Source organism: Trematomus bernacchii, unplaced genomic scaffold, assembly GCF_902827165.1.
Source record: "Trematomus bernacchii unplaced genomic scaffold, fTreBer1.1, whole genome shotgun sequence".
Lineage (NCBI taxonomy): Eukaryota > Metazoa > Chordata > Actinopteri > Perciformes > Nototheniidae > Trematomus > Trematomus bernacchii.
Window position 1 is genome coordinate 3,569,395 of NW_022987582.1, and position 21,891 is coordinate 3,591,285.

At 42.0% G+C, this 21,891-nt stretch overlaps 2 protein-coding genes across 5 annotated transcripts in view; both read right to left on the bottom strand.

The window, feature by feature from the left end:
• Positions 1 to 951: 951 nt before the first annotated feature.
• Positions 952 to 9,739, bottom strand: nradd (neurotrophin receptor associated death domain). Its single transcript, XM_034128158.1, has 6 exons — positions 9,321 to 9,739; positions 4,944 to 5,079; positions 4,401 to 4,757; positions 2,916 to 3,111; positions 2,669 to 2,811; positions 952 to 2,437 (listed from the first exon to the last, which is right to left on the bottom strand). Exons 1-6 carry the CDS (start codon positions 9,357 to 9,359, stop codon positions 2,124 to 2,126), a joined length of 1,185 nt encoding a protein of 394 aa, XP_033984049.1. The 5' UTR covers positions 9,360 to 9,739; the 3' UTR covers positions 952 to 2,123.
• Positions 9,740 to 14,102: 4,363 nt separating this feature from the next.
• The window catches only part of nbeal2 (neurobeachin-like 2), a 37,112-nt gene continuing 29,323 nt past the window's right edge, over positions 14,103 to 21,891 (bottom strand). For all 4 annotated transcript variants that reach the window (XM_034127375.1, XM_034127377.1, XM_034127374.1 and 1 more), the window contains 24 exons: positions 21,612 to 21,761; positions 21,345 to 21,502; positions 21,047 to 21,171; positions 20,847 to 20,964; positions 20,567 to 20,724; positions 20,358 to 20,491; positions 20,168 to 20,275; positions 19,984 to 20,079; positions 19,720 to 19,844; positions 19,436 to 19,576; positions 19,220 to 19,350; positions 19,016 to 19,125; positions 18,777 to 18,894; positions 18,519 to 18,616; positions 18,306 to 18,419; positions 18,125 to 18,211; positions 17,920 to 18,029; positions 17,217 to 17,389; positions 17,032 to 17,126; positions 16,803 to 16,919; positions 15,858 to 16,019; positions 15,620 to 15,768; positions 15,389 to 15,524; positions 14,103 to 15,178 (listed from right to left, as the gene is read on the bottom strand). In XM_034127375.1, coding sequence (XP_033983266.1) covers positions 15,074 to 15,178; positions 15,389 to 15,524; positions 15,620 to 15,768; positions 15,858 to 16,019; positions 16,803 to 16,919; positions 17,032 to 17,126; positions 17,217 to 17,389; positions 17,920 to 18,029; positions 18,125 to 18,211; positions 18,306 to 18,419; positions 18,519 to 18,616; positions 18,777 to 18,894; positions 19,016 to 19,125; positions 19,220 to 19,350; positions 19,436 to 19,576; positions 19,720 to 19,844; positions 19,984 to 20,079; positions 20,168 to 20,275; positions 20,358 to 20,491; positions 20,567 to 20,724; positions 20,847 to 20,964; positions 21,047 to 21,171; positions 21,345 to 21,502; positions 21,612 to 21,761 — 3,018 coding nt within the window. In that variant the 3' untranslated portion in view covers positions 14,103 to 15,073. The remainder of the gene's footprint in view (positions 15,179 to 15,388; positions 15,525 to 15,619; positions 15,769 to 15,857; positions 16,020 to 16,802; positions 16,920 to 17,031; positions 17,127 to 17,216; positions 17,390 to 17,919; positions 18,030 to 18,124; positions 18,212 to 18,305; positions 18,420 to 18,518; positions 18,617 to 18,776; positions 18,895 to 19,015; positions 19,126 to 19,219; positions 19,351 to 19,435; positions 19,577 to 19,719; positions 19,845 to 19,983; positions 20,080 to 20,167; positions 20,276 to 20,357; positions 20,492 to 20,566; positions 20,725 to 20,846; positions 20,965 to 21,046; positions 21,172 to 21,344; positions 21,503 to 21,611; positions 21,762 to 21,891) is intronic.

Here is a 21,891-nt window from a genome sequence, read left to right on the forward strand (position 1 = left end):
CGTAGTGTTCAGGAATGAAAGATGACTCAATGTCTCACAATCTCACCACAAACAGAAGTATTGAGGGAGAATCACAGGTCTACGGGATACAAACTTCTGTGCCCATATGATCCTTCTGTTAAAACAAAAGAGCCCCAATTTATCAAAGTTATTTATTAAATGAATAAAACTCTTAGAAAAACACATTGAGGCATACAATTAGGAAATATATACACAAAACCAAACATGGCTGGCATAACAATTTCAAACCATTTGATTACACCATCACATAGTGTTACTTGTACACCGCAGATACCTATGGTTCTCAATAGTTTTATATTTGAAATGGTGATGGAATAAATACAAAAGCAAGATGGAAAATTGGACATAAACAATGACAACACTGTCTTTGCATACTTTTCTCTGTTTCTATTATACAAAATCAAGATGATGTAAATGGAGCTGTGTTTGATGAATATCAGGAGAATATATTCCTCTCCATTCGCTGTTTTCAGTCTTCACAGTTCATAAATGATTTCACTTTAAGCCATGACATACCAAAACGAATCAGTATTTAAAGGGGACCTATCATGCAAAATGCACTTTTGTACGTCTTTTATACATGAATGTGTCCCCGGTGTTCCAGGGAACTCACCAAGTGTCAGAAAACACAACCCTCTCTATTTTCCTCCATACCCAAATCTCTAAAAAAGGGGCTGCAACGGATCTGATAAAAACTGATTCAGATTTGAACACTGTCCTGACGTCAGGACAGTGGCGCTACGGCTATTGGGCCAACTCCACCAATCAGGAGGAGACAGCCACGGCCATTGCTGTTCGAAAGCGCTGGAGACGCTGTCGTACATATGCCAGGCCTGTAGGTGGTGCTGTTCTCACAGAATCAACCCTTGCAAAAACAGAGCTAAAAAATGTCAAATTGAGCAAAATGAGGCATGGCTAAAATGCATGATCTGTTTGGTATTTTGAAAAAAAAAAAGTATAAATATGCCTTATATAGGTATGGTCCTACACTATATTATTCAAATATAGCATGATAGGTCCACTTTAAGATATTTACAAGCATTATGTGATTATTAGGACGAGCTAACACAGAATGCTTCATTTTCGTGTCTTCTGATGATATTTGAAACATCACTGGTGGTTATTAATATCCCCAATGTATATACAGTAAATACCAAGGCAACGTAGTGACTGCAGCAGAAAAGGAAGAATAAAAGAACAAGGCGATAAACTTAAAAAACACTTAGTGCGTAGTTACTATCTACACATTAGACAGTCTTCTTAGCAACTGCAGGCGTCATCGGGAAGATTGGTCCGTTGCGTTGGTCAAGTAAACCCCTCATTGCTTCTTGGAGTTTTCTATGATCCTTATTAGGGAAAGTCACATCATGTCGGAGAGCAGTGTCGTTGAAAGGTCTGGAAAAAAATCATCTGCAATACCAAGAAGTTTCTGAAGTTGGATTCATGAAACAAGGTTGGCTCGAGACTACAAACAACATGATCTAAGCTGTATTTGTTTACAGAAGAACATCGAAGGCTGATCTTTTTTTTGAGGATAAGTCTGATTACTGCCCAAATAATGTGTAAACAGCGGTTTTTAGAATAATCACACTTCTGCAACACGTGTAAACACATTCTTCTGTTTCCTGCCTCTAACCGAATACCAGGATTTGTGTTCATGTAAACAACATTACAAATATAGTTATTGTTGTGTCAGTCATTATAGTTCTAATACAAAAGTAAAAAATGTTGTGCATTGAGCAAGGCATTTAGGCTTGACTAGAATTGAACATCTTTTTCACTCAGTAGCTGCAATGAGAGGTTGTAACATACTATATGGTCAGAGTTTTCATTTTCAATAGAAAAGTTGGTATTCGTTCTGCAGCGATGATAGAACTTTGCAGAAGATTATGACTTGAAGTTGGATTCATACAAAATCAATCGGTCACATAAACTGGGGCCGAGAAAAGAGATACAAGAATGTTTTTTGTTCTCTTATAAGTGTCCAACAAAGCAAATAGGACCATGAGTGACAGAGGTGTTGATATCAGAGTGCCTTGCTTGTCATTTCAATGAAAGTTCTTCACTTGAGTCTTTTAGCGTTATGTGTGTTCGAGGGGCCGTCACACCACAGAAACACCTTGCATGGGGGAGTTAAGAGCTGTGACCACATCAGACCTCTCAATGCGGGCCAGAGCAGAACACAGCAGTCCCAGAGAGGAGCCTTCTTTCTGGGCCCAGTTAGAGAGGAGCGTGTGGGCGGGGGCCTCTCCACGCCCAAACAGGTCCAGCTGTTCAGGCTCATAACCCAGCGCGGCGCCCAGCTGTCTCCACCCCCGCCCCTCTCTCTCCTGTAGGAGGCGCTCCACCTCTTCCTGTCTGTGGGGGGGCAGGTTAATGTACAGACGGTTGTCCTGCTTGCTGTCCCTCTTGGTACCTGGGAAAACACAAACAAAATTCATAGGCATGAAATTAGAAAGCTTTCGTGTCATTATTTTTGTTAGGAACATTGAGAACTTAAAGGTGCCCTGTCGAGTTTAATACGTTTAATAAAGGAACTTTTCACGTTCAACATTTATTTTTGAATGAATATATATGTGGATGAAATATTTTAAAAAGTCCCTCATCACTTGAAGATGTATCAACAAGGACTGTGTCTATACCACACCTTTGCTGGGCTGGTTGTCCTGTATGCTGTGAGAGTCCAGAAAAACACCGCTGTCACTTTGGAGCTTTTCTCCCTCTGGAGATGCTCCCAACTCGGCCGCACGGGCCTTAGAGAGAGCCCTCTTCTGTTTACAGGATCTCCAACTGAGAAGAGCAGAAGAAAACAACGTCAGTTAAACTTCCCACGGTTACAAATGTGTATCTTACGGCCTTCAATCCTTATTAAATCCAATGACCAGTAAACTCACCATTTATAAGCAACGTAAACAATCAGACCCAGCACCACGGCAGCCAGAACAGACACGTAGGCCAGGATGTTGTTGCTGCTTCCCTCGGCCTTCGGGGGAAGATTTGGCGTTCCAGTGGCAGAACTTGTCTCCTCCTCCTCGCGAGGGGCATCAGACCCATCCAGAGCAGGACGAGACAGAATGTGCAGCTTCTTATCTGTTGGGATTGAGAAAAGGAGCAACGTGTCAGCAGCAGTAACTTTGAATCTGCACATATGCACATCAAAAACACATTTGGGCTGCATAAATTAGGCCCTGAAATAATTCCACAGAAGCCTGTACGCCTGATGTAATGATAACCTAAGACGTTTGATCCCCTGGGGTTTTGAAACCTTTCATTGCCCCTGTTTCCAGCCTCCCTATCCCTCCTGTGGTCTGCCTATTTTAGGATCAAACACTACATGGTACTGTGCTGAACTCTCGGGGGTCAAAGGGCCATGACATATGGACCCAGTGTGTGTACAGATGACCTTACTCCTGGAGAGCGAGTGTAGCCATTTGGGAGCAAGCAGAGTAGTTCTCAGGGTCAGCAGCCTCCCTCTGCCTTCAAGTTTCTCGAGGGCAGTTAACCTAAAGACCTGTCAAGCTCATACCAATCGGATTACAGCGCTTAAGTGTTCTCTTTTCCCACTTCTCATGTTTCTCAGCTCAGAGTGTTCAGGCGAGGTGTGGATGCATATGTTCAACACATGTCCGTGTACTCTCACAGATTCTCCCACTCCCTGTCCTCATTCCTCTAGTGTTTTCTTTTATCTTTTCATCTTTTACTATGGCTGCCCCTGCAGTATCTTAAAGGGATAAGCATCTTTTTCACATCTCCTACAAGACTCTCTAAGCCTTAATCATCCCGTCTAGTTTGTAACTTTAAAAATAATTGCAGAAAAATAATATATAATTTACTCATACCCATAACAACAACATGTCTAATGACACTTTGTTTACATGAACAGATGATGTAGATGAAACTTTAATACTTTCCCAACAATACATCTAACCTTAAAAACATACAGTTTGAATTTGGGATGTTTCCAAACTTTTTAAGACTTGTAAAATAGTGAATAAGGCTAGCACTACTACAAGAAAATCCTATTTGAAGACCAACAACTTTATTGTGTTATTCCATCTTTCAAAAATGTAAGGTTAACTAAAACATCAGTAACTGCAATATATTTTAGAAAACAGGAGTAAATTCAGTTTGAAATATATTTTCAGCTGCCTATTTGATAGAGAGACTGTAGGATTAATTCAAAATGAGTGACTGTGCCTGTGTAGTTATCTGACAACAATGGATGTTATGGCTTTGGCTCGGGCTACACAGAGAAAGCTTATTAGTTAATAGGTTCAATTTATTGTTAAGTGTCTTTTCATTGGATTTATTCTCATTAAGACAAATATGGAATGTCTCAAGACTTGCATTTAATAATCCAACTCTTCCTTACAACTCACCCATGCACAGTGTGTCGGAGTTGGGCATGCAGGATCGGATCTCCACCTCAATGTCGGAGCATTGGGTGCAGGTATTGCAGGGTTTGGTGCTGATACGCTCCTCTGAAAAAGTTCCCGGGGCACAGATCTGGCATTGCGTGTCTCCCTGCGGGCCACACTCCCTAGTAACACCCTCGCCAGCTCGAGTGCATTTAGAGCAAGGTGCACACAGGCCGTGTTGACTCAAAAAGAAGTAGCCGATGCGACATTTACATTGTGTGTCTTGAGTGCCAGAACAAGAGGCATGCGTGGGAATACCAGACGGGCACTTTGTACAGGGAATGCAGGGGCTGAGGCCATCCGATGAAAAAAACGTTCCTGGGAAACAGATAACAAAATCAGTGTCAGTGTGGGTAAACTGGTTTTCTCTCACAAATATCAGTGGCAATGATTAGACGTGTTGCTATTTAAATCTTCAGAGCTTGTACATAGATGACAGAGATAATGAAGAGGCAGGTAAAACATATGCCACTGGTGCAGTAACATTAGATTATAATTGCTTACCCTTTGGGCATGATGGCGTGCACTTGGTATCCTCTTTCCCACACTTTTCCAGCACTTGGGAGCCAGCAGGACACAGACTGCAACACTGCCCCGATTCAGTGAACTGGCCGCTGGTACAGACATCTCCAAGAGTAACCTACAGTAAATAAATAGAAATACCACTGTGTAACTAAACAAATACCATCTTATGTCTGAGGCGATTCAGAATCAGCAGTCACAGGGTTCTTATTTAACTTAAGTAGTTGCTAAACAGGAAAACTAAAGAGGAGGTTTTGTGGAGTTTTCTGCCTTTGAAACATGTGGGAAGAAAATCACATTCACACTTCCTGCCCCTGTGCGAATGAAGAACAGAAAACCGAAATGGCCCTCTTTTCATCTATCTATCTGCCTCAGTTTTCACCCTTAAAGTGCTCTAAGTCCTTATCTGCAAGTGGGTAATGGAGAGCCCAGCTTGGGTTATGACATGAGGGATAGATCAGACATTCCTATGGGCCTGTGCAGCAGGGCTGGTGCCTGTCAGCAGAGGCTGGCTTTAATCAGATGGCTTTAGACCAGTGGAAAGAAAAAGACATGAAGGGGCGAAGGAAAACACTGAGAAAAGGAGGAAGTAAGAAGTAAAGAGCTCTTCCGCCCTCCCACTCATTCCAAATCACAGCGAATGACAATGTGTAGTTGTGTGTGTGTGAATACAGTGAATGTGTGTGTATTTATTGACACCAGAAAGGGGGGAGGTGGGGTATTTGAAAGAGACGGTCCCAGCCTCAGGCGAGGGTGTCAGTTAACCAAGGCTGCCCAGCATGCAAGTGTCTGTTTGGGTAGGAGGGGGCCTTTGAAGTCCCAGGTGTGTTTTTGGAGGTCAGTATTTCACTAACTCCCCTTCTCCAGGCTCTGAACGACGGCATCTTAAACATGCACACATTTGAAGGAGATTGGCCCACGCTGCCTGGGGGCCGACAAGAGCAAACAGATGTCTAACAACTAACCTCTTGCAAAGGGGAAGAGTAACAGCTAAACAACCCACTGACTTCTCTCTTTGTCTCTGATGTCTGCCAACAAACACAGTCAACATGTGTGAACCTGCATAGCCTGCAACAAAAAGCTCACCAGAAACACACACACACACCCGCACACGCACACACCCGCGCACGCACACACACACACACACACACAGAAACTACGTGCCATGCCCCCTATCGCAAAACACTGAAATGTTCCATGCTGATACTACAGGAGAAACAGCTTTGAAACCAGGTTTGCCGCGTTCCAAGAACAACAGCCAGTTTTACTGCGGCACTCACAGTGGAGCCTGATGATATCTGAGCAGCAGCCACAGAACCCAGATCAGAGGTATTAGGGCATCAGGGTGGTAGGATCCAGCAGGCAGGAACCAGTAGGATGTTTGGAGTTGGCGGACTGTGACCAAACCTGGACCGTAATAACTTGTAGCATGAAGGCTTCCTGTAATGCTCTTTGGTCCTCTTCGTGTGCCAGAGGGATCCCCTCTGCTAACACCAGCTAACCTTTTAGCCCTGGATATATACTTTGATAAATATTTAGTGACAGTGGCTCTGTTTTATTTTTACCTCCCTGCTTGGATTTCTGTCATTTCACAGAGCCTGGGTGTGAGTCAGGGCTGGGGTTCTGTAAGCCTGCCTGGAGGGAAGGTACTGCCAAAGGCTTAGCACTTCACCCACTTTTGCCCTGAGTACAATCAAATATTAAGTCCAAGGCCCATGAGAGACGAGTGGGCATAGTCATTTACTCAGTAGAGGTATGACTAAGTCTTTAGTGTAACAAATAGTGCTATATGTGGGCAATTTAATGCATGGCATGAGAACATATTGAGTGTGCAATCAATGCTTATTACACCCAGTATTACACACAGACTGTAAAGAGATATATTTTACACTTTATCATCTAAAAAGATGTGATTATATATATATTTTTTTAACAATGAAAATTTGATTTTAACGTACAATTCCACCCCATAACCAGAAGTTATTTTTGCTACTTTCTTCATTTGCTCTTCAGAGGATCAAACTTTATAAAATGCTACTTTAGTACTACTTAAATCAACAACATCCTACTTTCTGGCATATCCAATTGTCAAGCTAAGATTCATTTACATGCTTCAAGGAGTATTCAGTCTTATCGGTTTCTTTGGGGGCAGAAAGTCGAAAGGGAAGGGGGCTGCAGTTTATTTTTTCATTAAGGTAAGAAGCTGCCATCTGAAGGGATTCCCCAGTGAGAACAGACGGACCACCGAGGTGCACAGCTTTCAATGGGGCTCTCAACTCCACGGCTGCCGGAGTAACTCAGTCATCGCGGATCACACACACACACACACACACACACACACACACACACACACACACACACACACACACACACACACACACACACACACACACACACACACACACACACACACACACACACACACACACACACACACACACACACACACACACACACACACACACACACAATTTCAGTCTTCTCTTTGACTGAAACATTTTCTGTGCCCTTTTGAAGTGAGGCTACTTTTGGAGCGCAGGCTGGAATTTCCACAGATAATCTAATCCGCGTGAAAATAAACACATAAAAGGATGCTCTCTGCGTGTGAAGACAATGACCCCATGAGCCTTCACATTCTGCCTCTGAGGGCAACAGGCAGAGGTCTTCCAGCAGAGACAGAGCTGAGGGAAAGTTGTCATAGCTGCTCATCCCATCTGCACTGATTACTGTCATTATGTACAGGCAGCATAAGGGACAAATTAAAAGACATGGGTTTCTATTTTTTCAGGCATAAAGATTCACCAAAAACTATAATCCTAAATCAAACAAGACACCACACAGGGATTGGTTAACCTTGTATGTAGTGATTTCAAATGTACACCAAGGAATTGAGAGGAGGTTCAAATGTCTTAATGATCCTGATGTCTGCCCCCCACAGAACACTGTTTAACTACACTATGGAAATTCAAATGACTGTGGTAACAAACTAAACTGCCCCCCACTTACACACACACACACACACACACACACACACACACACACACACACACACACACACACACACACACACACACACACACACACACACACACACACACACACACACACACACACACACACACACACACACACACACACACACACACACACACACACACACACACACACACACACACACACACACACACACACACACACACACACACACACACACACACACACACACACACACACACACACACACACACCACTAACTGGGAGAAAATTGTGATAATTGCTTTGCTCCGGATATCCAGACCCCAGCTATACTGAAAGCTAGGACACATTTTCACCAGGAATTGTTGTACGCAACAAATATGGCAACATGTGCAATAAATGAAAGGCAAAATTAGTAGAAAGTAGTAAATCACGAGGTCTTTGTCACATACTGTAAGATACGATCAACTTCTGCTCCACATCATCCCGTGAGTAATAGGATAATTATTTGCAGCACAAATACTTGACAGTGTGTGTGAAACACACTTTAAGTCCCTGTTTGTTTGAGAAAACGGATCTTAGAGATTTAAAAAAGAAACCCTTCTGATATCAAACCCTAGTAATATGAAGGAGAAACACATCTTTTTACAAGCTGAAGTTTTATAATACTTTGATCTAACAAAAGTGCTTTGACTCTGAGGAGCATGTCCAGACAGGACTACAAGCCCCATGGGCTTTCTGAGGTAGATGAGTGTCAAATTATTGTCTGCAACTGTGGAGGCCTTCTATTCACACGGATCCTGGTTTAATAATATGCTATTAAACAGCACTGAAACTATAATTTGTTTTTAAAATACTTCATTTATCGCTGTGTGGGAGCTTAATCCAAGATAATTGTGTGCTCCTGTGCTTTGTTCTTGTCTGATGTTCCAAGGTGTATGATCACTGTCTCAATGAGTCTTTAATAAATACCTTAAAGGTTGTCTTGTGAAAGTCAGTCTGAGATAACTAGGTAGGCCACAGACAAGACAAGCACAAATATAGCACACCAAAAAAGCAGTGGTTTAATTTTATTCGGTCATGAGACTTTAAAAGAACAGGGTGAGGGTTAAATCTGTCCCCTCTCAGTCCATCCACTGTAACTTTCCAACTACAGAATGACAACATACATATTCACCAACAGGGGCCGTGTGATAGCCGTGTCGGTGTAAAACACATTTCCTTTGGGAACAATAGTTTAAGACTGAGCTCGCTGGTTGAAGCTCACAATGGTTGCTACATGTTATGATTATGAAAAGTGTGAAATAGCAAATCAGCAGATTATAAAGGCTTTTTTTTTTGCAGTGGAAATAAGTGTGTTAGTTAAAAAAAACAGTTGCTTACTTTTAACAGCAGAAACGCGCAGATGACAAATGGTCCCATGTCTGCAGTCTCCAAATTCCCCCTCGACTCCAAGCGATTATAATGGTGCGTCTTTTTTTTAGTCTGCAGCCCGTAACAGTCGCATAAAAAGGCTCATTGAAACGTCCACTTCTCAAAATGTAAATGTGACTGTAAAAAGGCCAGCTCTCAAAAGACGTGTAGGTTCTACAGTGGCTACAAGTTTGCGCATAGTCCAGTAACCAGAAGTTTTACGCACGAAAAAAACCGCTAACTGAGTAATCCGTATATTTTTTCATTTGCGTCTGTCGATGGATTCCCTGCTGATACTGTGTACGTTTACGCAAAGTTTCTTCTGTTTCAGCTAGCAGGATGCATTGACCGCCGCCTCTCCCGCAGCTTTGCAACAGATGAAGCAGGAAAAGCTCCTGCTAGCCCTCCTGGGCCTTTTCTCCTCCCCTCTCCTCAGCTTTCAATGTGGCTCTGGGATTGGCTGCATCCCTGCGACGCGCTGTCGGGAACAGCAATGTAATGGAAGAAGTGCCATCAAGACTGACATTGTTTCTCTATAGTGAGTGATTATGGAGTGAAGTGACTGTTATACCCTTACACTGGCTGAAGTCAAGAATATACATGAACATAATACTAAGCAGTGATAGTGTGAGGCCCAACGTTCACTATTAAAATAATGAGTGGATGGGACATTGTGAAAAAAAGGTGAATTAACATACACAAAGTATTAGTCGTGGGATTTTACTAGGTATGTTTACTTAAGTACTGTGCACATGTTAAAATGAAGGTACTTTATTAGAGTATTTCTATTTGATGCCATTATTTGTATTTGTTATGGTGTACATTACACTTTATTTCATTGTTGTGCAGTAAACCTAAGTACATTCCAAATAGGTAAAATACAACTAACACATTAATGCATCTGTTATAATAACTCATAACTCAAATATATTATATCAATTACAAAGTGGCCATTTTACAGCATTGTTTGCTTAGGCCTAATTTATCTTTACCTATAAATATATATATGTATATAAATATTTAGCATAAGTCTACTTATAATGGAGTACCTTTTCACTGTGGTAGTTTTCTTTTGAAGGATCTGAATATTTCCTTCCTCTTGGGAAAGCATATAAAAGAACCTTTACATTGATATATCATTTATTTGAAAGTCATTCTGCTTCTTTTCACATTAACATACTTCATTTTGTCTCTATTTATTAATTCTATTAAATGTTTGGAAGAAACCACAAATTCAGAAGTATTTATATCAATATGTTGAGTCTTAGTAACACAATGTGTTAACACAGCTTTTTATAAAATGGGTTACACTCTCCATTATATAGGTAATAAAGGTTCATCTTATCATCTTAACTTATCTTAATTAAAAAACCCTGTATGTGGATACTTGGATACAATTAAATGGAGCTCTGTTCATGGCACTATTTTACAACCCTACAGAGATACTTACATAGAGCTGTGATCAGTTGTTATCAGAAACAAAAGAGAGCATGTGAATCAAACAAGCTGGTCTTAAGAAGAAGCACATGTTTGATCTCAGCAACTCAAAAGATTAGAAAACCAACGCAGGGTAAATTACACACCTTGTAAATTCAGTGAATGCATCGCAGGGGGGCCTGGAGACTTCAGAGGAAAACAAATGGAGAGATCTCTCTGACACAATGCTACTTGCACTTCAAAGCCTGCTGAGGGATCAGAGGAGACAGAGATGTTTCTGCTCCGATCAAACTTTTAAATCAGTTTCTCTCATTCATGCACAGACACAGAAGAAAACTCTTCCTTAGCGTAGTTTGTGCTCCCTTAAAAGCAAGTAAGTGACATCCAATCTTAACAAGAGACGTTTGTTAAGTAATGAGACATAAATGTTTTTTTTTCTAAAGAAAACATACTTTCTGTTTCAATTTGTTGTTTAATTATGTAATGTATCAATTGAATAATCTATTAGTTTTTCTCCAAATAACTGCAAAAATGTATATCTTGCCAAATTGTTGTTTGGGTTTATATTTTCTTTGACATGTTGCCAAGGAAAACCAACTTGTTTCAATATTTATTTTAGATTAAAGTATCATTTTTCTTTATTTCTCAGCTTCAGCAGTTTCATTCTGCTTTGTCTGTCTTGTTTCAAGATAATGTCTAGAAAAATATCTGGCAACATGTTGTAGTAAACGTATCCCACGTTATATTAGATCTAAAAAAGTTTGAGGAAAAAAAGCATGCAAGATGGAGATGGTTTCCTGTGCATTATACTCATCAAATGAACAGGTAACATAAACACTAGTTTATAGGAATCATGCAAATAAACCATCTCCCTCAATCTTTATCCTTTACTTTTTAGGCTCTTTATCTGAGGGCCAGGTCCTTTGTGTTCCTACATAAGTGGAATGATAAGGCAGCTATATAAAAAAAAAGGCTGACCCTGTAGCCCACAGGCAGAGGAGAAATGGACCAGAGGGGGAGACGGACAGGGGAGAGGAGGGAGGGGGAGGTCTGAGGTTGTTGACAGAGGCCTGTTTGAGGGTTGTTGCGGTTGTTGGCAGGAACAACTTGAACAACACTGAAATTGCAGCGTTTCAAGACAACCATCCCCTCAGCCTGCCCTCAGGTCTGGAGGTCAGAGGGAGATAAACTGTCAATAACCCAGAGAAAGGTGGCAACTCCTCCCACCATTGTCAGAGGAGCAACATCAGAGCAACTCGACCCTCTTCCACTCCTACTCCACTTCCCTTATGTGGTTTGTATTCGAATGGGGGTCTACAGGTCGGTTTTTTATCACCCTCCTCACCCCTCCCCACCCCTCTGAATTGTACCCCCAGAGGTGTTTATGGGGAGGCCGACAGGATGTTCGGCCCACCAGGACATCAAAGTCTCCTCTTCAAGTAAATGTGCCATTGCTTGCTGTTGTGACCTTTTCAACTCAAACAGGGTTAACATCGCAGACGCATGCGAGGCTGGGATTACAGTCGACGAGCTGGATGATCAGCCTCGTGGCAGTGGATCAGTTTCCTTCCTGCTGTGGTTCACACACAAGAGACAGAGATCATTTCTCAGTAATGGCCGATTATCCTCAGGATATGGGCAGGGGTTCAGAAGAAAGAGGGTTCCTAAATATAAGCGAGAATTCACAATCATTGCCCATATAGGGACAATTTCTAGAAAGCTTAAGACTGAAAACGACTTTAGATAATAAAGAGAGAGAAAACAGACAATCACAAGCCCCACTGTCATGCTCAAGTTACAAGGAGCACAGACTACTTCATTTTGTTTTTTAAATAAAGTGTATTTTCAACATCATCCAAGAAAAAAAAAGCTAAAAGATAATCAACATTTAAGGCAGTGCTGCACTCAAAGCTGTTTGAATGATCATTTGTAATCCAAATCGGGATAATTGAACAACAGATAATACCAAAACCATCATAAACATCCATCTTCAACCCACTTTTTGTAAAGACCCAATGATAAAAAGGAAGCCTCCATTTTGATCTGATTAAACTTAAGGCTTAATCTACTGCATAATTAAGTGAAACATTACATTCATAACATTGATAGCAAAAACAGAGCAGCATTACATGAATTAATTTCCGTAAACACAATAGCAACCTAGAGTATCAGATGTGTGCTTGAACCGCTGCCAAACAATCCTTTATGTTCACAGACAAGATGAGAAACTTGATCTCATCTTACAGTTGTGTGATTTTAATTAATTGTTATTTTAGACAGCCTGAATTCACTGATTTTGTGTATTTCCACGGGTAGAAAAAAGATAATTTGTAAAGAGAAAGAAAACACTTTAAATATAGTTCTCTGAGCAACACTTGTAAAGACAAGGTAATTTGTATGTGAGGACAATGTTATGGGTATTGCCTTACACCCAAATAGTTCCCTTTGTCCCGCTCCGTCATGAAACTGCATAACAACTAGTTTGTTCCAACCACAGTAAAAGCAGCTGGCAGGAAGTGAATTCCTCGGAAACTCACTCACAGACTTTCAGGCTCACGCGTTTCAGAGTCATCATGTCTTCAGATGTTTTCAGCGCTTCATAAAACAGTACAACACCAGCACAGGCAAGTATGTGCATCCGACCAAGAGTTTACTGAGTTCATTAACAACATCTTACACACATCTGACTCACAGCAGACATGTACGGTGTGTTTGAATCAGGACAGCAGGGCAACATTCAGACATATAGTGATCTTACATGGTAATATATGATCAGATTTCAGTGTTTATACATGGCTCAAGACACAAGCTAAAAAAGGCACTTTTCAGATGGAGTAAAAACAGAGACATAGTCGTGTGCTAAACAGAGAAGTAACACAACTAGTACAGCCACATTTGTTAAGATCTAATCCATTGTGTGTGTAAGGCAACAGGAGGCAACCCTCTCCAGTTTCAAGCTCCACAGGCATGACAAAAAGGTGAATTTACATACATCACATACTTGACCATTAAAGCAGTTATTGCTTTAATTGTAACAGTTTTACTTCGCTTAGAGCAGGGGTGTCAAACTCAATTTAATCGCGGGCCACATCAGCATTATGGCTGCACTCAAAGGGCCGGTTGTAACTTATATATAAATATATATATAAAATAATGTATTATATTACATTATTGCCTCTGTATTGGATTATTATCTGATAGGGTAATAACTTCATAATTTACTACGTCTGAAAGCAGAAGTCTGGGGCAAATAATTGCAAGTCTCTTCAGTGAGAATGTCACAAAATGATTTAAAAAGAAAAGCTGAAAAAAAAGTCAAAATCAAAAATCAGAAGTGACATTTAAAAAAAAAAAGGCATAATTATTTAGAAGAAAAAAAGTCAAATTCTGAGAAAAAAAGTCAAATTTGAGATGCATTACGGGACATGTACTTTATGGGCCACGTGCTTCTGTAAATCATCATGTAACCGTATAATAAACATATTATATTCTTTGCAAGCTCTTGTGGGGCCACAGAAAATGAAGTCACGGGCCGGATTTGGCCCCCGGGCCTTGAGTTTGACACCCCTGGTTTAGAGCCTAAAGGAATCCAGGATTATACACCGTGGTATTGCGGGGATCTTCTGCTGCTGCAAGGATCTGCAAATCTTGATGTTGATCATGACACAGCATTGGTTTATTATAGTGATCAGCCACCCATGTGTCTTTCTTCTTCAAAGTCCATCCCCCTGTGGTATTTACTAGTATTGCAATGTGGAAATCTCGAGCAACATTTACAGCAGTTTTCAAGTTTCCAGGAGTTTTAAGAAGGTGCCATTGCCAAAAACAGCCGCTTTGGGACATTCAACTGCAGACATCACAGCTGTTCCTCTGACAAAAACGGAGCCAAGAACCCAGACCCTGTTGAGTTCACAGCGTTACTTCTCTCCATGTCCGATGGCTGCACGTGAGTCAGCATGAGTCGCGTCCCTGAATTATGACTCGCTGTTTAAATGCAGTTCACAACCTCCAACACCGAGCTCTTCTTCTTCAACAAAAACAAAGGCCACTCTTTGGAATGATGCAGATTAAAAACAGTACACACATGTAAAGAAATACACAATAAAATATAAAATCCATTAAGAATAAAAAAAAGTGCACAGTGTATAGTTGCTCTCTCAGAGAGATCAGAGGCTGAGGAGGATAGTCTCCCAGCTTGTAAAGGGAACAAAGCCTTGTTGAGTCTGGTGAGCATGTTGGTATCACCAGCCTTCAGTGTCCTCAGAGTTCTTCCACCATTGCTCTCCTCATTTGCCAGCATTCCCAGTGGGATTATACTCAGTTTCACCTGCCGACACCTGAGAGATGCGACGTGTGGAGCCCCAGATGCGGGTGAATTGCCCTGAGCGAACCTGAGAACAGGAGAGCAAATATGTTAATCTTTACTTGAGGGCTAAAACAGAGATGTTAGACCAAAGACGCTCAATTATCATCTGAAAAACCTGGTTTTTAACAAGCACTTAGCATATGATTAGCCCCCCCTCCTCCTCCTCACACAGTCACAAACACACACCGCCACCCCAGTCCCACATCTAACAATCACTTGATGTCTTGCTTCTCACCTCCTCTGGCTTCCCTGCCCCCACAACAATTAACTTCCCGTCCTCCAGTCCCACAAGGATGTGGCTGCACTCTTTGGTGACAGACACACTTCTCACAGGAACTTTCAAGGCCAGCGGTCTAACCGACGCGTTCAGACTGTCAAACAGAGTTAGAATGAAGACTTAAAAACTTAAAGTTATTATACAAGCTGTAAATTGGCAGCATTATAATTACTTAAAACGTTGCTCTACCTGCATAAATCTCGTATGTGCAGGCTGCCTTTCACGGTTCCCACGATGATGTGTTCAGACACAAGGTGGAGAGCAGTCACCTGCTCCTCCATGGTGAAGGAGGACAGCAGACAGCCATTTACTGTGTAAACATGAATGGAGTACTTGCCCTGAAGGAATAAGCAGGTTTTAAGTGAGGTAATAAACAGGTGGAGAAACTTGTTTGAGTGTGTATTTGCTCTGTACGATATTAAAGTACCTTTCTATGAGAGCGCTCCTCCAGCGAGGTCTGCACCACGATGTGGCCCTCCATGCCCACCTGGAGCTCAGAGATGTGTGCGGGGACCCAGCTCTCTCCAGGGGGCCGCAGAGTCCGCAGGAACTGGCCTCGCCGGACAGTGTGCACGATCACAGTCCCATCCTGATACACAGTGAACAGCAATGATTTAGATTTAGTTTAGATGCAAAGCAAACTCCGCATTGTTTTGGTTTCAGAAATGCAAACCAAAGCCACATGGACTTAGTTTATTGGAGCCCTGGCAATGTCCTGCTGCAACTTCTGGCAACAGAGAGAATCTTAATAGAAGAATTAAAAGCCCTTAAAATTACTATTAGGCGTAACAGACTTGCATGTACATACATCTTCTCTAATCTAACCAGTTTAACCAGTAAGGAACATAGGAAGAAGAAAAGACAGCATCAGCCAAAGCTGTGGTTTGATTAATTTAGTTTGAACAACCGGTGGCTATAAGATGGCAACATCTGTGTCTTCATAAAGGTTTGGGGTTTATGTCATGTAGCTGGTGCAGATTACATTCTCACTTCTAATGAGCCACATCAAAGTTTGCTTGGAGGACATCCAAGTAGTATTTCTAAGCATATTATGTTTGTTTATGTTGAAAAGCATTTTCAATACCTGTAAATACCTACAGAACTCAAGCTGTACAAGATAAACATTTAAAAATCATTGCATTACATAGAAATTCCATTGGTTGATCAACAGAAAATGTTGCAACTATTATAACAATCAAAAAATACTTTCCTTTCATTGCAGTAAATTAATATTTGGACCAAAATGAAGCCCTGATTGATGAGTCATGATACAAATCATGCGTTGACAATAGGATTTATTTCCTCTTTTTTTTTTAAATGCCTTATTTTTTTATTAAGCTTATAAATGTTCATATAGTGTGATATCACTGACCTTCGACCCTGACACAGCCATGTCCAGTTCAGTGCTGATGGCCACACAGGTGACCTCCTGGTCGTGGCCACAGAGGACCTGCACGGGTCGAGGAGACAGACCGCTGGAGAAGCCCCCCTGAGGGACAGACAAAAGGAGGATTCATATGTGGAGCCACAACTTTGACTGTAGAACAAAATGATGCACGTGCATGATTCACAGGCATGCGAGATGATTTGTAAATGTTTACCTGCTGCAGAACCTGCCACACTATACAGGATGTGTCCCGTGAACCAGAAATGAGGTAGATGCCACAGAGATCCAGAGCCAAGCAAGTAACAACGTCTTTGAGGACCACATCAAAATACCAATAAATATTTAGCATATTTGGAAACAAAGCATAATATAAATGAAAATACTAGTATATGAGCTCACCAATGTGCCGGCAGATCCTGCCCACCAGCTTGCCCTTCCCCAGCTGGGTGACACGGAGACTGCAGTCCCAGTGTCCTCCACTGAAGAGCAGGCGGCCGTCGTTGGACACCACCAGCACCTGAGCGCTGATCTCCACCCCCGGAGAGAAAGGTCCGCTTAAGAATCGCTGCGTCCTGCACCACAAAGCAGGGATGAAAGAAAAAAGGAAGCGAGAGTGAGCTGAACGTGGAGGAGATTTATAATGGGCGCATTAAACTGTCATAACATCTGCAAATTACAACCTGCATGAAACACAGCGTTGAAATGGTTCTTACACTGATTTATTTCGCCTTTATGTGATCTATGTTCAAAGTCAGTGAAGCATAAGACCCATTAAAGGACATTTCCATGAATTAAAACAGGAATTTGAAGCACCAGACAGATGTGATGCTTCAATCCAGCTGTCAGGAACGTTTTATGCATCTTTTAATGTTGTGAGGTAAAGGAAATTTCAACAACTCGGTTGAGGATTTCCGAATAAAAAATGACATCCATCAAAAACACTTCTTTCAAAGTACGGAGAAGCTTGTTTTAGAGTCAGCTAATGTGATTCCTCAGAGTTTGGTAAACAGATATGTAACACAGTCATTTCAGATGCCAGATGATTGCGTAAACCACAAAAACATAGGCTTCACATGGGCGTGTGTTTTCTGAGGGCACTCACTTGGGATTAGTCATGGTGGGGTCCTTGGTGAAGGTGAAGTAGTTGGCGATGTTTTTGTCATAAGGCAGCCAGCTGTGTGTCCCTATTAACCCGTTCGAACTTACAGTCACCTGTAGAGAAAAAGAACCATAATACAAAATGCTGAAACTGTTTCAAATGAATGTATTTATATGTTCAGTTTTACATGTGGGGGGCTGATCCTTACCAGCATATCTGAGCCTTGGATGATAAAGGAGCGATTCTGGCTCTTTGGTACCACTGCCTGGACCAGAGGAAAGCCATCGCTTACCACCTGAGGCACACACAGGCACAGATTTGATTAAATACACGTAAAAACAATATAGTTTGTTTATTTAGAGGAATACTGTTTAAGAGACAAAACTCACTTGTACAAATGGTCGGAGTTTGTTGAGCTGCTCAAAGATATTCAGGGGTATAGTGTCCAGGCGGACCTGCCGCCTGGTTGCGTTCTCAGCTGACATACGAGGAGGATGAGGCTCCTGGGGGGAGATGGTAATGTCATATAAAACTGTTTTGAAACGGGAACATAAAAGCCATTTGTTGATAATCAAGGCTGTGAATGAATGGGGGAGTTGTACCTTCAGGAGCTGACAGGGAGTCTGTCCAAAGTTGCTGATGATGCCTTCAAGGGCCTTGCGCTCCGTCTCGTTGGCAATTGCATCCAGATCTACAGCGCCTGCAGGAGAGCCAAACAAGAAACAAGTGAGGCTCACAGTCACAGATAAACAATTCCATGCATTAAGACTGATGGGTGCTATGGGAAATCAGTCGAAATAAATTATTGTAAAAAGCCTAGAAGGTTCCATTGATCTCTATAACAAAAGAGTATGTCTCACCCTCATAAGTGCAGTAGTAGAAGACATTGAGGGCGTTTACTGCCTCTTCGCCCCTCTGCTTGAAACCAAAGATGAGGTCGATCCACTCATGGAGGTGACTGGACACGTGCTCACATTCCTACAGTTTAGGATTCAGAATATTGTCATCTTGAATAGTTGTCTTAATATAGTGTGTTAATCAACAAATGTGCCATTGACAGCTAGGTTAAATACTCTGTACAGTGTTTATGTGGACTCACCAGGGCTTGCCTGTGCTGCTTGATGAAGTCTTCTCTGGAAGAGGCCCAGCGAGGCAGCAGAACATCGGCCACAGCATCCTGAGATATCTGCAACTGTCCCAGATCGAAGCCTACAACAATGAAGATGCATTAGGTTCTGACATTAAACAAATATCCGCATCAACATCTCAGAGCAAAACAAAGCCGATTCATTTGCTTCCTCACCATTCTGGTTCTGCAGGAATTCTGGGAAGTAGAAAAACTCCGGGATAAGCTCTTTGACGTCAGCTGGACTCTCCATGCGAGCCTGCCAGGCTGCTGGCACCGAGTGGAACTGTCGGTCTGCACAGTCAAACCTAAACGACAACAGAAGTTACAAACATGAAGCTGCAAAAAAAACAGATTTCCCTTGAAGTATAATGTACAAGCCAGCGTCCACACCTGCCGCTCTGCAGCTGGATATGCAGAGTTGTGAACGGCTCCATGCGGATCATGTAGTGCATGACTCCTGCTGCATTAGAGTAGTGTGTGCCATAGTGGAATTTGTCGATGGTGCCTGTTGGGTCCTCAAAGCTCTCATACCTAGTGACAAACAGTATGCATATTGATTTAGGAATAGAAGACTGATTATTTTTGCATTTTTAGCTCCGTATGTTGCATCCACGGTTAGCTACTAGCTAACCCTTTTAATCCAACATAAATCCCATTACTATACAACCACTTACTTTTCTCTGACATTCTGTGCATGCCGAGAGTTGACCACACCAATGGGCTTGGACAAATCTCTGAAAACTGACGGGTCATCCAGATCCAGAATGGGAGAGGTGTAGTCACACAAGATCCAGGGGAACTGAAGAGAAAGGAAAAAAACACCCAAATGCAACATGATGCCTCCTCACACTGTAAGTGCCTAATCCATTCTAAGATTCGGATCAAATATACATATACGTAAATATATGCAGTGCACAGTGGAGATGCAGTGTACTCACCACAGGATACTGCGACAGGTCGTTGTAAGTGCGTCCAGAAATGGTATTCAGTTGCATCAGGTACTCAAAATTGGAGATTTCTCTGCACACCCATTTCTGTTCAAAACACCAACATAAGTCCATCATAATAGGCAAAAATGAGATGAGAATAACACCCCATAAAGAGAACTCAATTACAAATTACCTGTGTAAGCCCAGATGCCTTCAGTAGCTCTTGGGGGGAGCGAGAGCCGAAGTAAAACAGGTTGGGAGGCCGCAGACCCAGAATCCTGGAGTACACTTTGTTTCGTACCTGTAAAAGCAGAAATAATGTAATAACATTAATTTAATTATGATATCAGCGCAGAAGGAATTACATTGAAACTGAGCATCACCTTCTTCCTGAAGTTGATGAAGTAGTGAGACTGGTCGATGAAGAAGAGCTCCAGCGCAGATCGTCGCAGGTTGTAGCGCCTCAGATGGACTTCTCTCAGCTGAGACAGAGGTCTCTTAAAATCAAACCCGATTCCTAATTGAAGCAGATATTATTAAGGGTACAGTAAATAAAGTTTGGCGTGTTGCCCGTGATCACACATTTTCTTACCTTCTTCTGTCTCTTCTTTCTCACTGCTGCCATCATAGAAGTACAGATGGTGCGTGGTTACTTCCAGACGACCCGGAACAACCGCCACGATGGTGATAAGCTCACAGTCTTCAGACAGAACCAGTTTTTCTTTCTGGCTCTCGTCTTCTCCCTCCACCCTGACAGCAAAGAAACATTTTAAATCATAACATATTTAATGACATTTCAACTATTTAAAAACAATCCTTCTGTGAATTGCCCCAGACACTGGCACAACAATATATGGGAATGAAAGACTCACTTGTTATCCAAGAAGACAACGTCCTCGTCTCCTAACTGATCGTCCTCCATGTCACTGACTTTTGCTTCCTTTGCAACATTCAAGGGGAGCAGGTCCGAGCTACGAGGGCTGTCCGCTCCTGGAGACCACAAAAACGTATTTAGTGCATTTTGCCTACATGACAAAAAGCAGCTTGCATATGTTTAACCTCAGTGACATACCCATGTTGTCCCTCAGGGCGCTGGCCTCACTGTGAGGATCATAGTTGAAGTTGGGCACAAGCTTGAGACGCATCTTTGAATAAGTCTCTGCGTTGGACAATTTCAATTTCACCGCTGGTTGAACTCTGGCAAAAAAAGGCAAAGGAAATATTAAAATTAACGACATTTTGGGGATCAAGAAACACAAAACGGACTGTATTGTTTCAGATAATAGCTTTCCCTCTCATATAGTTGCATGTAATTATTGGTCAAAGGGATTAAAAGAAAAAGGACAGGTTAAAATCAGAGGATGTCATACTTGTTGGCCCATGCTCCTCTCTCACTGGTCAGAAGCCTCCGCAGAGCTCTCCAGTGCTGCCACACCACCCCCTGCTGGCTGGAGCTCTGCTTCTGCACACTGAAGTACCTGTTGTTCTCACTTTTTGCTCGTTTCAGGCAGGGGTCCACGATCACTTCCTGATTACCAACAGACAGGTACAAATGTAGGATCAGTAATGTGAAAGGTTTAACCCTGCTAGCTGGTTAATGTCAGTGTTTGTTGCATGAAGCTTTAAAGTTGTATAACCTGAAACTTGGACTTGCTGTCTGATCTGTCTTTGTCCCGCCTTTGGGCTGTATTCATCAGGTCATCGAAGCAGGAATTCCAGAAATTGGACATGATGTCATGGCTCCTCCCAAACCTGTCCAGCTCATACAGCTCCATGGTGGGCTGAACCTGGAGAGGGGGGTTCAGAAGGGGGACATTAACACACACATTCAGATAGAATAGCACACATTATGCATAATGCTTCACTTATTCTACATAGGAGCAAGAAACACAGATCTAAACATTAAGCCATTTTTGG

Excerpts from the sequence above, each read along its gene's own strand:
- nradd (XM_034128158.1), bottom strand. The coding sequence starts at position 9,359 with ATGGGACCATTTGTCATCTGCGCGTTTCTGCTGTTAAAA. Across the intron at positions 2,812-2,915 it reads GTTTACGTTGCTTATAAATG|TTGGAGATCCTGTAAACAGA; the intron begins GTGAGTTTACTG and ends TGCTCTTCTCAG. Across the intron at positions 2,438-2,668 it reads GGACAACCAGCCCAGCAAAG|GTACCAAGAGGGACAGCAAG; the intron begins GTGTGGTATAGA and ends GTGTTTTCCCAG.